Source organism: Coregonus lavaretus (assembly GCF_964263955.1).
Source record: "Coregonus lavaretus genome assembly, chromosome: 18".
Lineage (NCBI taxonomy): Eukaryota > Metazoa > Chordata > Actinopteri > Salmoniformes > Salmonidae > Coregonus > Coregonus lavaretus.
This window is the reverse complement of record NC_140005.1, coordinates 700,444-715,501: the sequence shown is the minus strand read 5'-3', so window position 1 is coordinate 715,501 and position 15,058 is coordinate 700,444. Positions and strand designations below refer to the sequence as shown.

General features: G+C 43.8%; 1 protein-coding gene across 1 annotated transcript in view; it reads left to right on the top strand.

Moving 5' to 3' along the window:
• fgfr3 (fibroblast growth factor receptor 3) overlaps positions 1–15,058 on the top strand; it is a gene marked incomplete at both ends in the record, with an annotated part of 280,133 nt that overhangs the window by 43,254 nt on the left and 221,821 nt on the right. The window contains one exon of the mRNA XM_084181508.1: positions 4,527–4,790. Coding sequence (XP_084037634.1) covers positions 4,527–4,790 — 264 coding nt within the window. The remainder of the gene's footprint in view (positions 1–4,526; positions 4,791–15,058) is intronic.

Genomic DNA, 15,058 nt, shown 5'->3' with positions numbered 1-15,058 from the left:
TACATAAAGGTAGAGCAGAGCCTTCAGTACTACATAAAGGTAGAGCGGAGCCTTCAGTAATACATAAAGGTAGAGCAGAGCCTTCAGTAATACATAAAGGTAGAGCAGTGCCTTCAGTAATACATAAAGGTAGAGCAGAGCCTTCAGTACTACATAAAGATAGAGCAGAGCCTTCAGTAATACATAAAGGTAGAGCAGAGCCTTCAGTATTACATAAAGGTAGAGCAGAGCCTTCAGTACTACATAAAGGTAGAGCAGAGCCTTCAGTACTACATAAAGGTAGAGCAGAGCCTTCAGTAATACATAAAGGTAGAGCAGAGCCTTCAGTACTACATAAAGGTAGAGCAGAGCCTTCAGTACTACATAAAGGTAGAGCAAAGCCTTCAGTATTACATAAAGGTAGAGCAGAGCCTTCAGTACTACATAAAGGTAGAGCAGAGCCTTCAGTACTACATAAAGGTAGAGCAGAGCCTTCAGTAATACATAAAGGTAGAGCAGAGCCTTCAGTACTACATAAAGGTAGAGCAGAGCCTTCAGTACTACATAAAGGTAGAGTAGAGCCTTCAGTAATTCATAAAGGTAGAGCAGAGCCTTCAGTAATACATAAAGGTAGAGCAGAGCCTTCAATATTACATAAAGGTAGAGCAGAGTCTTCAGTACTACATAATGGTAGAGCAGAGCCTTCAGTAATACATAAAGGTAGAGCAGAGCCTTCAGTAATACATAAAGGTAGAGCAGAGCCTTCAGTATTACATAAAGGTAGAGCAGAGCCTTCAGTACTACATAAAGGTAGAGCAGAGCCTTCAGTACTACATAAAGGTAGAGCAGAGCCTTCAGTACTACATAAAGGTAGAGCAGAGCCTTCAGTAATACATAAAGGTAGAGCAGAGCCTTCAGTACTACATAAAGGTAGAGCAGAGCCTTCAGTACTACATAAAGGTAGAGCAGAGCCTTCAGTACTACATAAAGGTAGAGCAAAGCCTTCAGTATTACATAAAGGTAGAGCAGAGCCTTCAGTACTACATAAAGGTAGAGCAGAGCCTTCAGTACTACATAAAGGTAGAGCAGAGCCTTCAGTAATACATAAAGGTAGAGCAGAGCCTTCAGTACTACATAAAGGTAGAGCAGAGCCTTCAGTACTACATAAAGGTAGAGCAGAGCCTTCAGTAATACATAAAGGTAGAGCAGAGCCTTCAGTAATACATAAAGGTAGAGCAGAGCCTTCAATATTACATAAAGGTAGAGCAGAGTCTTCAGTACTACATAATGGTAGAGCAGAGCCTTCAGTAATACATAAAGGTAGAGCAGAGCCTTCAGTACTACATAAAGGTAGAGCAGAGCCTTCAGTATTACATAAAGGTAGAGCAGAGCCTTCAGTACTACATAATGGTAGAGCAGAGCCTTCAGTAATACATAAAGGTAGAGCAGAGCCTTCAGTACTACATAAAGGTAGAGCAGAGCCTTCAGTACTACATAAAGGAAGAGCAGATACTTCAGTACTACATAAAGGTAGAGCAAAGCCTTCAGTACTACATAAAGGTAGAGCAGAGCCTTCAGTAATACATAAAGGTAGAGCGGAGCCTTCAGTACTACATAAAGGTAGAGCGGAGCCTTCAGTACTACATAATGGTAGAGCAGAGCCTTCAGTACTACATAAAGGTAGAGCAGAGCCTTCAGTAATACATAAAGGTAGAGCAGAGCCTTCAGTACTACATAAAGGTAGAGCAGAGCCTTCAGTAATACATAAAGGTAGAGCAGAGCCTTCAGTACTACATAAAGGTAGAGCGGAGCCTTCAGTACTACATAAAGGTAGAGCAGAGCCTTCAGTACTACATAAAGGTAGAGCAGAGCCTTCAGTAATACATAAAGGTAGAGCAGAGCCTTCAGTACTACATAAAGGTAGAGCAGAGCCTTCAGTACTACATAAAGGAAGAGCAGAGACTTCAGTACTACATAAAGGTAGAGCAAAGCCTTCAGTACTACATAAAGGTAGAGCAGAGCCTTCAGTATTACATAAAGGTTGAGCGGAGCCTTCAGTACTACATAAAGGAAGAGCAGAGACTTCAGTACTACATAAAGGTAGAGCAAAGCCTTCAGTACTACATAAAGGTAGAGCAGAGCCTTCAGTATTACATAAAGGTTGAGCGGAGCCTTCAGTACTACATAAAGGAAGAGCAGAGCCTTCAGTACTACATAAAGGTAGAGCAAAGCCTTCAGTACTACATAAAGGTAGAGCAAAGCCTTCAGTCCTACATAAAGGTAGAGCAGAGCCTTCAGTAATACATAAAGGTAGAGCGGAGCCTTCAGTAATACATAAAGGTAGAGCAGAGCCTTCAGTACTACATAAAGGTAGAGCAGAGCCTTCAGTAATACATAAAGGTAGAGCAGAGCCTTCAGTAATACATAAAGGTAGAGCAGAGCCTTCAGTACTACATAAAGGTAGAGCAGAGCCTTCAGTTATACATAAAGGTAGAGCAGAGCCTTCAGTACTACATAAAGGAAGAGCAGAGCCTTCAGTAATACATAAAGGTAGAGCAGAGCCTTCAGTACTACATAAAGGTAGAGCAGAGCCTTCAGTAATACATAAAGGTAGAGCAGAGCCTTCAGTACTACATAAAGGTAGAGCAGAGCCTTCAGTACTACATAAAGGTAGAGCGGAGCCTTCAGTAATACATAAAGGTAGAGCAGAGCCTTCAGTAATACATAAAGGTAGAGCAGAGCCTTCAGTAATACATAAAGGTAGAGCAGAGCCTTCAGTACTACATAAAGGTAGAGCAGAGCCTTCAGTTATACATAAAGGTAGAGCAGAGCCTTCAGTACTACATAAAGGAAGAGCAGAGACTTCAGTACTACATAAAGGTAGAGCAAAGCCTTCAGTACTACGTAAAGGTAGAGCAGAGCCTTCAGTACTACATAAAGGTAGAGCAGAGCCTTCAGTAATACATAAAGGTAGAGCAGAGCCTTCAGTACTACATAAAGGTAGAGCAGAGCCTTCAGTACTACATAAAGGTAGAGCAGAGCCTTCAGTAATACATAAAGGTAGAGCAGAGCCTTCAGTACTACATAAAGGAAGAGCAAAGCCTTCAGTACTACATAAAGGTAGAGCAGAGCCTTCAGTACACTGCCCACAAAATGAGGTGGAAACTGAGCAGCACTTCCTAACCTCCTGCCAAATGTATGACCATATTAGAGACACGTATTTCCCTCAGATTACACAGACCAACAAAGAATTTGAAAAAAATATCCAATTTTGATCAACTCCCATATCTATTAGGTGAAATACCACAGTGTGCCATCACAGCAGCAAGATTTGTGACCTGTTGCCACAAGAAAAGGGCAACCAGTGAAGAACAAACACCATTGTAAATACAACCCATATTTATTTTCCCTTTTGTACTTCAACTATTTGCACATTGTTACAACACTGTATATAGACATAATATGACATTTGAAATGTTTTTATTCTTTTGGAACTTGTTTACTGTTATAGCTAGCGAGCCAGCAAGCTAACGTTAGCTAGCTACCTAACAGTACACTTTAATTTGAAATGAAAATTACTTTCTGACAAAATTAGAAATGTGTATTATCTGAAAATGTAGCTAGCTAGACTATCTTGCCCATATTCATGGATGAACGCTTCTCCCTCTCTGTCACGGATGCCATGGTTGCCCTTAGTTTGAAGATCCGGTGTTTTATACAACAGCCTTCTGTGTGTTCTCTTTTCGACTCTCTCTGCATATTTACAATCAAACGCCAGAATCTCCTTAGCTATCACACTCTAATTCCACCGGGCATTCCACTGATTTCAAAACTCGGTCCTCCAGAAAGTGGAGAGCAACACTTTGATATCTTTTTTAAAAAAGCAACGTTAGAAAGGATTACCTACAAATACTGACCAGCTCATCTCTCGTCATGTCCAGCCCATCCATTATCTCAGCCAATCATGGCTAGCGGGAAGGTTCCTGTCTGTGAACCAACTATGCTCATAATTTAACAATTGTGTTCGTATTTACAGATGACAAGTTTGTTATTAAGGCGCATGAAAGTTCACATGTTCCAGAAGGCATTTCTGCCAAAAAAATATGCATTTTGATATAAAAAGCAAAGTTTACGTTCAAATGGCTCTCCTGTGAGATAGTGACGTGCGACAGAGTTTCCTGAAACAAGTCACATATTGTTGCTAACCCTTTAAGTATGTCTTCAACATACTCAGTCTCTGTCTCTCTAGCTCTCTGTCCCCCTCCAGACTCTGCGTCCTCTGGTTGGGACAGGGGACACCCTGGATCTATCATGTCTCTCTCTGTCTCCCTGTCTGTCTCTGTCTTTCTCTGTCTCTCTGACCCTAACCCTGTCTCTCTGACCCTAACCCTGTCTCTCTGACCCTCACCCTGTCTCCCCCCTCTCCCCCTCCAACTTCTGTGTCCATTGAGGCTGTGTTCCTGGAGGACTATGTTGTTGGGAGGCGACACCCTGGATCTGTCCTGTCTCTATACCTCTGACCCAACCCTGTCTGTTTCCCCCTCTAGACTCTGTGTCCAGTGAAGTTGTGTTCCTGGAGGACTATGTGGTTCCTACGGGAGACACCCTGGATCTGTCCTGTAACACCGACGGCCCCGCCCAACCTGTCCTCTGGTTTAAGGACGGCAGTGGTATGTTGCCTAGCAACCGGAAGCGGCTGGGCCAGAGGGTTCTACACATCATCAACGTGTCTTACGAGGACTCCGGCGTGTACTCCTGCCGCGTCACCCACGGCAACACACTGCTCAGCAACTACACAATCAGAGTAACAGGTGAGAGACGGACCTCCCTCTCTCTCTCTCTCTCTCTCTCTCTCTCTCTCTCTCTCTCTCTCTCTCTCTCTGTCTGTCTGTCTCTCTGTCTCTCTCTCTCTCTCTCTCTCTCTCTCTCTCTCTCTCTCTCTCTCTCTCTGTCTCTCTCTCTCTCTCTCTCTCTCTCTCTCTCTCTCTCTCTCTCTCTCTCTCTCTCTCTCTCTCTCTCCATCTCTCTCTCTCTCCATCTCCTCTCTCTCTCTCTCTCTCCATCTCCTCTCTCTCGCTCTCTCTCTCCATCTCCCCTCTCTCTCTTTCTCTCTCTCTCTCTCTCTCTATCTCCCCTCTCTCTCTCTCTAGCTCTCTCTCTCCCTCTCTCTCTCAATTCAATTCAAAGGGCTTTATTGGCATGGGAAACATATGTTAACATTGCCAAAGCAAGTGAAATCAATAAAAAACAAAAGTGAAATAAACAATAAATATTAACAGTAAACATTACACTCACAAAAGTTCCAAAAGAATACAGACATTTCAAATGTCATATGTCTATACAGTTGAAGTCGGAAGTTTACACTTAGGTTGGAGTCATTAAAACTTGTTTTTCAACCACTCCACAAATTTCTTGTTAACAAACTATAGTTTTGGCAAGTCGGTTAGGACATCTACTTTGTGCATGACACAAGTCATTTTTCCAACAATTGTTTACAGACAGATTATTTCACTTATAATTCACTGTATCACAATTCCAGCGGGTCAGAAGTTTACATACACTAAGTTGACTGTGCCTTTAAACAGCTTGGAAAATTCAAGAAAATGATGTCATGGCTTTAGAAGCTTCTGATATGCTAATTTACATCATTTGAGTCAATTGGAAGTGTACCTGTGGATGTATTTCAAGGCCTACCTTCAAACTCAGTGCCTCTTTGCTTGACATCATGGGAAAATCAAAAGAAATCAGCCAAGACCTCAAAAAATTTTTTGGGGACCTCCACAACTCTGGTTCATCCTTGAGAGCAATTTCCAAACGCCTGAAGGTACCACGTTCATCTGTACAAACAATAGTACGCAAGTATAAACACCATGGGACCACGCAGCCGTAATACCGCTCAGGAAGGAGATGCAGTGAGGGAAAAAAGTATTTGATCCCCTGATGATTTTGTACATTTTCCCACTGACAAAGAAAATATCAGTCTATAATTTTAATGGTAGGTTGATTTGAACAGTGAGAGACAGAATAACAACAAAACAATCCATAAAAACGCATGTCAAAATTTTTATAAATTGATTTGCATTTTAATGAGGGAAATAAGTATTTGACCCCATCTCAATCTGAAAGATTTCTGGCTCCCAGGTGTCTTTTATACAGCTTGTTACCTGTATAAAAGACACCTGTCCACAGAAGCAATCAATCAATCAGATTCCTAACTCTCCACCATGGCCAAGACCAAAGAGCTCTCCAAGGATGTCAGGGACAAGATTGTAGACCTACACAAGGCTGGAATGGGCTAGCCAGTCTCCAGACCTTAATCCCATAGAAAATCTGTGGAGGGAGCTGAAGGTTCGAGTTGCAAACGTCAGCCTCGAAACTTTAATGACTTGAGAAGATAAGCAAAGAGGAGTGAAAGAAAATCCCTCCTGAGATGTGTGCAAACCTGGTGGCCAACTACAAGAAACGTCTGACCTCTGTGATTGCCAACAAGGGTTTTGCCACCAAGTTCTAAGTCATGTTTTGCAGAGGGGTCAAATACTTATTTCCCTCATTAAAATGCAAATCAATTTATAACATTTTTGACATGCGTTTTTCTGGATTTTGTTGTTGTTATTCTGTCTCTCACTGTTCAAATAAACCTACCATTAAAATTATAGACTGATCATGTCTTTGTCAGTGGGCAAACGTACAAAATCAGCAGGGGATCAAATACTTTTTTCCCTCACTGTATGGGAGTTTATCAAAATTGGATTTGTTTTCGAATTCTTTGTGGATCTGTGTAATCTGAGGGAAATATGTGTCTCTAATATGGTCATACATTTGGCAGGAGATTAGGAAGTGCAGCTCAGTTTCCACCTCATTTTGTGGGCAGTGTGCACATAGCCTGTCTTCTCTTGAGAGCCAGGTCTGCCTTCAGCTACCTTTCTCTATAGCAAGGCAATGCTCACTGAGTCTGTACATAGTCAAAGCTGTCCTTCATTTTGGGTCAGTCACAGTGGTCAGGTATTCTGCCACTGTGTACTCTCTGTTTAGAGCCAAATAGCATTCTAGTTTGCTCAGTTTTTTTGTACATTCTTTCAATGTGTCAAGTAATTATCTTTTTGTTTTGTCATGATTTGGTTGGGTCTAATTATGTTAATGTCCTGGAGTTCTGTGGGGTCTGTTTTATGTTTGTGAACTGAGCCCCAGGACCAGCTTGCTTATGGGACTCTTCTCCAGGTTAATCTCTCTGTAGGTGATGGCTTTGTTATGGAAGGTTTGGCAATCACTTCCTTTTAGGTGGTTGTAGACTTTAACGTCTCTTTTCTGGATTTTGATCATTAGCGGGTATCGGCCTAATTCTGCTCTGCATGCATTATTTTGTGTTTTTTCGTTGGACACTGAGGATATTTGTTGCAGAATTCTGCATGCAGAGTCTCAATTTGGTGTTTGTCCCATTTTGTGAATTCTTGGTTGGTGAGCGGACCCCAGACCTCACAACCATAAAGGGCAATGGGTTCTATAACTAATTCAAGTATTCTATAACTGATTCAAGCCTGATCCTACTTGGTATGTCGAATTTTATGTTCCTTTTGATGGCATAGAAGGCCCTTGCCTTGTCTCTCAGATCATTCACAGCTTTGTGGAAGTTACCTGTAGCGCTGATGTTTAGGCCGAGGTATGTATAGTTTTTTGTGTGCTCTAGGGCAACAGTGTCTAGATGGAATTTGTATTTGTGGTCCTGTCAACTGGACCTTTTTTGGAACACCATTATTTTTGTCTTACTGAGATTTACTGTCAGGGCCCAGGTCTGACAGAATCTGTGCAGAAGATCTAGGTGCTGCTGTAGGCCCTCCTTGGTTGGTGACAGAAGCACCAGATCATCAGCAAACAGTAGACATTTGACTTCAGATTCTAGTAGTGTGAGGCCGGGTGCTGCAGACTGTTCTAGTGCACTGTATTCGTTGATATACAGCTGCGGAAAAAATTAAGAGACCACTGCAAAATGATCAGTTTCTCTGGTTTTACTATTTATAGGTATGTGTTTGGGTAAAAACAACATTTTTGTTATTGTACTGACAACATTTCTCCCAAATTCCAAATAATAATATTGTCATTTAGAGCATTTATTTGCAGAAAATGACAACTGGTCAAAATAACAAAAAAAGATGCAGTGTTGTCAGACCTCGAATAATGCAAAGAAAATAAGTTCATGTTCATTTTTAAACACAATACTAATGTTTTAACTTAGGAAGAGTTCAGAAATCAATATTTGGTGGAATAACCCTGATTTTCAATCACAGCTTTCACGAGTCTTGGCATGCTCTCCACCAGTCTCTCACATTGATGTTGGGTGACTTTATGCCACTCCTGGCGCAAAAATTAAAGCAGCTCGGCTTTGTTTGATGGCTTGTGACCATCCATCTTCCTCTTGATCACATTCCAGAAGTTTTCAATGGGGTTCAGGTCTGGAGATTGGGCTGGCCATGACAGGGTCTTGATCTGGTGGTCCTCCATCCACACCTTGATTGACCTGGCTGTGTGGCATGGCGCATTGTCCTGCTGGAAAAACCAATCCTCAGAGTTGGGGAACAATGTCCGAGCAAAAGGAAGCAAGTTTTCTTCCAGGACAACCTTTTACGTGGCTTGATTCATGCGTCCTTCACAAAGACAAATCTGCCCGATTCCAGCCTTGCTGAAGCACCCCCAGATCATCACTGATCCTCCACCAAATTTCACAGTGGGTGCGAAACACTGTGGCTTTTAGGCCTCTCCAGGTCTCTGACTAACCATTAGATGACCAGGTGTTGGGCAAAGCTGAAAATTGGACTCATCAGAGAAGATGACCTTACTCCAGTCCTCTACGGTCCAATCCTTATGGTCTTTTGCAAACCTCAGCCTGGCTCTTCTTTGCTTCTCATTGATGAAGGGCTTTTTTCTAGCTTTCCACGAGTTCAGCCCTGCCCCTAGGAGCCTGTTTCGAACCGTCCTCGCCGTGCACTTCACCCCAGCTGCCATTCTTTTTGTAGATCACTTGATGTCATCCTACGGTTGTTGAGTGACATTCGAATGAGTTGGCGGTCATCCCGGTCAGTAGAGAGTCGTTTTCGCCCTCTGCCGGTCTGTAGCTTTGTTGTCCCCAATGTCTGCTGCTTGACCTTGTTCTTATGAACCGCCGTCTTTGAAAATTTAAAGATGGAAGCAACCTGATGCTCACTGTATCCCTCTGCCAGTAAAGCCAGAATTGAACCCTTCTTTTCCTCACTCAAAATGTTCTCATGGTCAATAGTTATTTTTGGATTAATATTACTTTTGAGGTACTATTAGCACTGTTTTTGCCATCCAGCTGGTCCTATTGCAAGAGGATAGTGATGACCACAGCAGTGGTTTTTATACTTTTCCTCGTTAAATAAGATTTGGTTCAGGTGATCACCTAATCAGTACCTAATTCAGTAGAATGAGGTGTGCCTGTGTTGGAATTCAATTGGATTTAAGATAAATGTGCAGTGGTCTCTTAATTTTTTTCACAGCTGTATATGTTGAAGAGGGTGGGGCTTAAGCTGCATCCCTGTCTCACCCCACGATCTCTCAGATCGTTCACAGCTTTGTGGAAGTTACCTGTGGCGCTGATCTTTAGGCCGAGGTATGTAGCGTATTTTGTGTTCTCTAGGGCAACGGTGTCTAGATGGAATTTGTATTTGTGGTCCTGGAAACTGGACCTTTTTTGGAACACCATTATTTTTGTCTTACTGAGATTTACTGTCAGGGCCCAGGTCTGACAGAATCTGTGCAGAAGATCTAGGTGCTGCTGTAGGCCCTCCTTGGTTGGGGACAGAAGCACCAGATCATCAGAAAACAGTAGACATATGACTTCAGATTCTAGTAGGGTGAGGCCGGGTGCTGCAGACTGTTCTATATCCTGTGATATATATGCTGAAGAGGGTGGGGCTTAAACTGCATCCCTGTCTCACCCCACGGCCCTGTGGAAAGAAATGTGTGTTTTTTTTCCGATTTTAACTGCACACGTTGTTTGTGTACATGGATTTCATAATGTTGTATGTTTTCCCCCCAACACCACTTTCCATCAATTTGTATAGCAGACCCTCATGCCAAATTGAGTCAAAAGCTTTTTTGAAATCAACAAAGCATGAGAAGACTTTGCATTTGTTTTGGTTTGTTTGTTTGTCAATTAGGGTGTGCAGGGTGAATACGTGGTCTGTCGTACGGTAATTTGGTAAAAAGCCAATTTGACATTTGCTCAGTACATTCTTTTCACTGAGGAAATGAACTAGTCTGCTGTTAATGATAATGGAGAGGATTTTCCCAAGGTTGATGTTGACGCATATCCCACGGTAGTTATTGGGGTCAAATTTGTCTCCACTTTTGTGGATTGGGGTGATCAGTCCTTGGTTCCAAATATTAGGGAAGATGCCAGAGCTAAGGATGATGTTAAAGAGTTTAACTATAGCCAATTGGAATTTGTGGTCTGTATATTTTATCATTTCATTGAGGATATCATCAACACCACAGGCCTTTTTGGGTTGGAGGGTTTGTATTTTGTCCTGTAGTTCATTCAATGTAATTGGAGAATCCAGTGGGTTCTGGTAGTCTTTAATAGTTGATTCTATGATTTGTATTTGATGCTGTTTGTTCTTTGTTATACGGCCAAAAAGATTGGAGAAGTGGTTTATCCATACATCTCTCTTTTGGATAGATAGCGCTAGCTTTTGTTGTTTGTTTAGTGTTTTCCAATTTTCCCAGAAGTGTTTAGTCTGTGTATTCTTCAATTACATTGAGCTGATTTCTGACGTGCTGTTCCTTCTTTTTCAATAGTCTATTTCTGTGTTGTTTTAGTGATTCACCATAGTGAAGGTGTAGGCTCAGGGTTTCTGGGTCTCAATTTTTTTGGTTGGATAAGTTTCTCAATTTCTTTCTTAGGTTTTTGCATTCTTCATCAAACCATTTGTCACTGTTGTTACTTTTCTTTGGTTTTCTGTTAGAGATTTTTAGATTTGATAGGGAAGCTGAGAGGTCAAATATACTGTTTAGGTTTTCTTCTGCCAAGTTTACACCTTCACTATTACAGTGGAATGTTTTGTCCAGGAAGTTGTCTAAAAGGGATTGCATTTGTTGTTGCCTAATAGTTTTTTGGTAGGTTTCGACACTACTTTCCTTCCATCTATAGCATTTCTTAATATTATTCAGTTCCTTTGGCTTTGATGCCTCATGCTTGAGTATTGCTCTGTTCAAGTAGACTGTATTTTTGCTTTTGTCAGATAGGGGTGTCAGTGGGCTGACTGTGAACGATCTGAGAGACTCTGGGTTGAGGTCAGTGATAAAGTAATGTACAGTACTACTGCCAAGAGATGAGCTATAGGTGTACCTACCATAGGAGTCCCCTCGAAGTCTACCATTGACTATGTACATACCCAGCGTGCGACAGAGCTGCAGGAGTTGTGACCCATTTTTATTGGTTATTTTGTCGTAGTTGTGCCTAGGGGGGCATATGGGGGCGGGAATGCTGTCACCTCCAGGTAGGTGTTTGTCCCCCTGTGTGCTGAGGGTGTCAGGTTCTTGTCCAGTTCTGGCATTTAGGTCGCCACAGACTAGTACATGTCTCTGGGCCTGGAAATTATTGATTTCCCCCTCCAGGATGGAGAAGCTGTCTTCATTAAAGTATGGGGATTCTAGTGGGGGGATATAGGTAGCACACAGGAGGACATTTTTCTCTGTTGAGATCATTTCCTTTTGAATTTCTAGCCAAATGTAAAATGTTCCTGTTTTGATTAATTTAATAGAGTGAGTTAGGTCTGCTCTATACCAAATTAGCATACCCCCAGAGTCCCTTCCCTGTTTCACACCTGGTAGTTTGGTGGATGGGACTACCAGCTCTCTGTAACCTAGAGGGCAACCAGTGGGTCCATCTCCTCTATACCATGTTTCTTGTAGGATGACAATGTCTGTATTTCTGATTTATTTGGTGAAGTCCAGGTTCCTGCTCTTTAGGCCAAAGGCAGATGACCTCAGGCCTTGGATATTCCAGGATGAGATAGTGAAGGCTTTGTGTTCCATAAAGTGTCTAATGTTGTTGGTCGTGTGGTTTGGCCTCAGACCAGTAATTGTGAGCAGAGCCTGCTGAGCATCTGGTACATGTATTGGCTTGGTCTAGTGTAAGATTGGGGGTTGGGCCTGTTTGCCTGCTCACGGCCTGGGCGTATGTGTGACTTTCATGTTGAGGCCCTCTTTGTGGGAGTGGGGGGCATGGGGTGGGTAGGAGGGGCATAGGTCTGATCTGAGGGGGCCTAAATGGGATATGGGCATGGTCATCTCGGTGGGGGTCCTCTATGTGGGGGGGGGGGGGGGGGGGTTCCCGCAGGTCTGGGAGAGTGTCTCGCTGGTCTGGCCGGGGTGTCTGTTGATCTGTTGCGCCTGTGTGAAGTGTTGGGTCTGCGGTTGAGGGCGATATCCTTTAGGGTCCGGGCGAAGGTGGGCACTGCTACCCTGTATAAGTCGACCTGGTCGTAAAGGCTGTTCAAGTACAGGGTGGAGTGGTGGGCCAGGTAGTCCGCGACCAGGAGACCCATGGGGCGGCGCACAATTGTCCCAGCGTCGTCCAGGGTAGGGGAGGGAATGGCCGGAAGGGATGTAGCTCAGTTGGTAGAGCATGGTGTTTGCAACGCCAGGGTTGTGGGTTCGATTCCCACGGGGGGGCCAGTATGAAAAAAATAATGTATCCACTCACTAACTGTAAGTCGCTCTGGATAAGAGCGTCTGTTAAATGACTAAAATGTAAATGTAAATGTAGACATTTGGTCTCTCTCTCTCTCTCTCTCTCTCTCTGTCTCTCTCTCTCTCTCTCTCTCTCTCTCTCTCTCTCTCTCTCTCTCTCCATCCCTCTCTGTCTCTCTCTGTCTCTCTCTCCATCTCTCTCTGTCTCTCTCTCTCTCTCTGTCTCTCTCTCTCTCTCTCTGTCTCTCTCTCTCCATCTCTCTCTCTCTCTCTCTCTCTCTCTCTCTCTCTGTCTCTCTCTCTCTCTGTCTCTCTGTTTATTTCTGAATGTCTCCATGCGACTAGGGTAATGTTTTAATCAGCCAGTTATGTTTAATGACCACCCAGACAGTAAGCTATGTGACTCACTGTCTGGCGCAGCAAGCAGCAAGCAGCAAGCAGTACGGTATCTCAGTCAGCCTGATGTTCTCAACAAATAACAGAGAGCTATTAATAGGTGTTATAACCAGTCAGTGCCAGGGTTGTTAGTCCAGAAACACCTCGAGAGTTGAAACATTAAAACAAGGTCACTGTGAAGAAGGTCTGTTATTGTTGCTGCTGGTCTGTTTCTAGTTTAACCGTCAGACACACAAACTCACACACACTCACACACACTCACTCACTCACACACACTCACACACACACACCTAGTAGCACATGCTCACCAAGGCAGTGACACTTCCAGCTCCAACTGTCACAGCCAAGTTCCACTCTGATAAATGAGAGAGAGAGAGAGAGAGAGAGAGAGAGAGAGAGAGAGAGAGAGAGAGAGAGACAGAGAGAGAGAGAGAGAGAGAGAGAGAGAGAGAGAGAGAGAGAGAGAGAGAGGTCACAAGCCACAGATTGTACTCCTTATGGACTCAAACGGGAAATACATACAAGAAAATAAATGTTTTCCCAAACACACAGTGTCTAAACTCTGGTGTCCAAACACCCAGCGCGTCCTAGACCTTCTGTCTGAGGACCAACTAGGATCACCCAGCCACATAATTATACACACAGGCACAAACGACCTGAGAACACAGCAGGAAAGTGTGGCCACAGCACTCAAGGGATTGATAGAAAAATATGATTCTACTTTCCCAACTCACAAGTGGTTATCTCAACCCTGCTACCCACAAAAATACTTCCACCCTGCTACCATACAGCAGGTAAACGCAAGTATTTCCTATAACTGTGCCTCAAATCCAAATGTCTACCTGGCCCAGCACTCCACCCTGGACGTGAACAGCCTTTACGACCAGGTCCACCTATCCAAGGCAGCAGTGCCCACCTTCGCCCGGACCCTAAAGGATATTGCCCTCAACCGCAGACCCAACACCTCACACAGGAGCAACAGATCAACAGACACCCCGCCCAGACCAGCGAGACACTCTCCCAGACCAGCGAGACACTCTCCCAGACCTGTGGGACCCCCCCCCCCCCCAGACCTACACATAGTGGACCCCCACCGAGATGACCATGCCCACACCCCATTTAGGCCCCCTCAGATCAGACGTATGCCCCTCCTACCCACCCCATGCCCCCCACTCCCGCAAAGAGGGCCTCAACATGAAAGTCACACATACGCCCAGGCCGTGAGCAGGCAAAGAGGCCCAACCCCCACTCTTACACTAGCCTAAGCCAATGGCATGTACCAGATGCTCAGCAGGCTCTGCTCACAATTACTGGTCTGAGGCCAAACCACACGACCAACAACATTAGACACTTTATTGAACACAAAGCCTTCACTATTTCATCCTGGAATATCCAAGGCCTGAGGTCATCTGCCTTTGGCCTAAAGAGCAGGAACCTGGACTTCACCATAGAAATTCGAAATACAGACATTGTCATCCTACAAGAAACATGGTTTAGAGGAGATGGACCCACTGGTTGCCCTCTAGGTTACAGAGAGCTGGTAGTCCCATCCACCAAACTACCAGGTGTGAAACAGGGAAGAGACTCAGGGGTAGGCTAATTTGGTATAGAGCAGACCTAACTCACTCTATTAAATTAGTCAAAACAGGAACATTTTACATTTGGCTAGAAATTCAAAAGGAAATGATCTCAACATAGAACAATGTCCTCCTGTGTGCTACCTATGTCCCCCCACTAGAATCCCCATACTTTAATGAAGACAGCTTCTCCATCCTGGAGGGGGAAATCAATCATTTCCAGGTCCAGACCCTCAGCACACAGGGGGACAAACACCTACCTGGAGGTGACAGCATTCCCTCCCCCATATGCCCCCCTAGGCACAACTACGACAAAATAACCAACAAAAACGGGTCACAACTCCTGCAGCTCTGTCGCACGCTGGGTATGTACATAGTCAATGGTAGGCTTCGAGGGG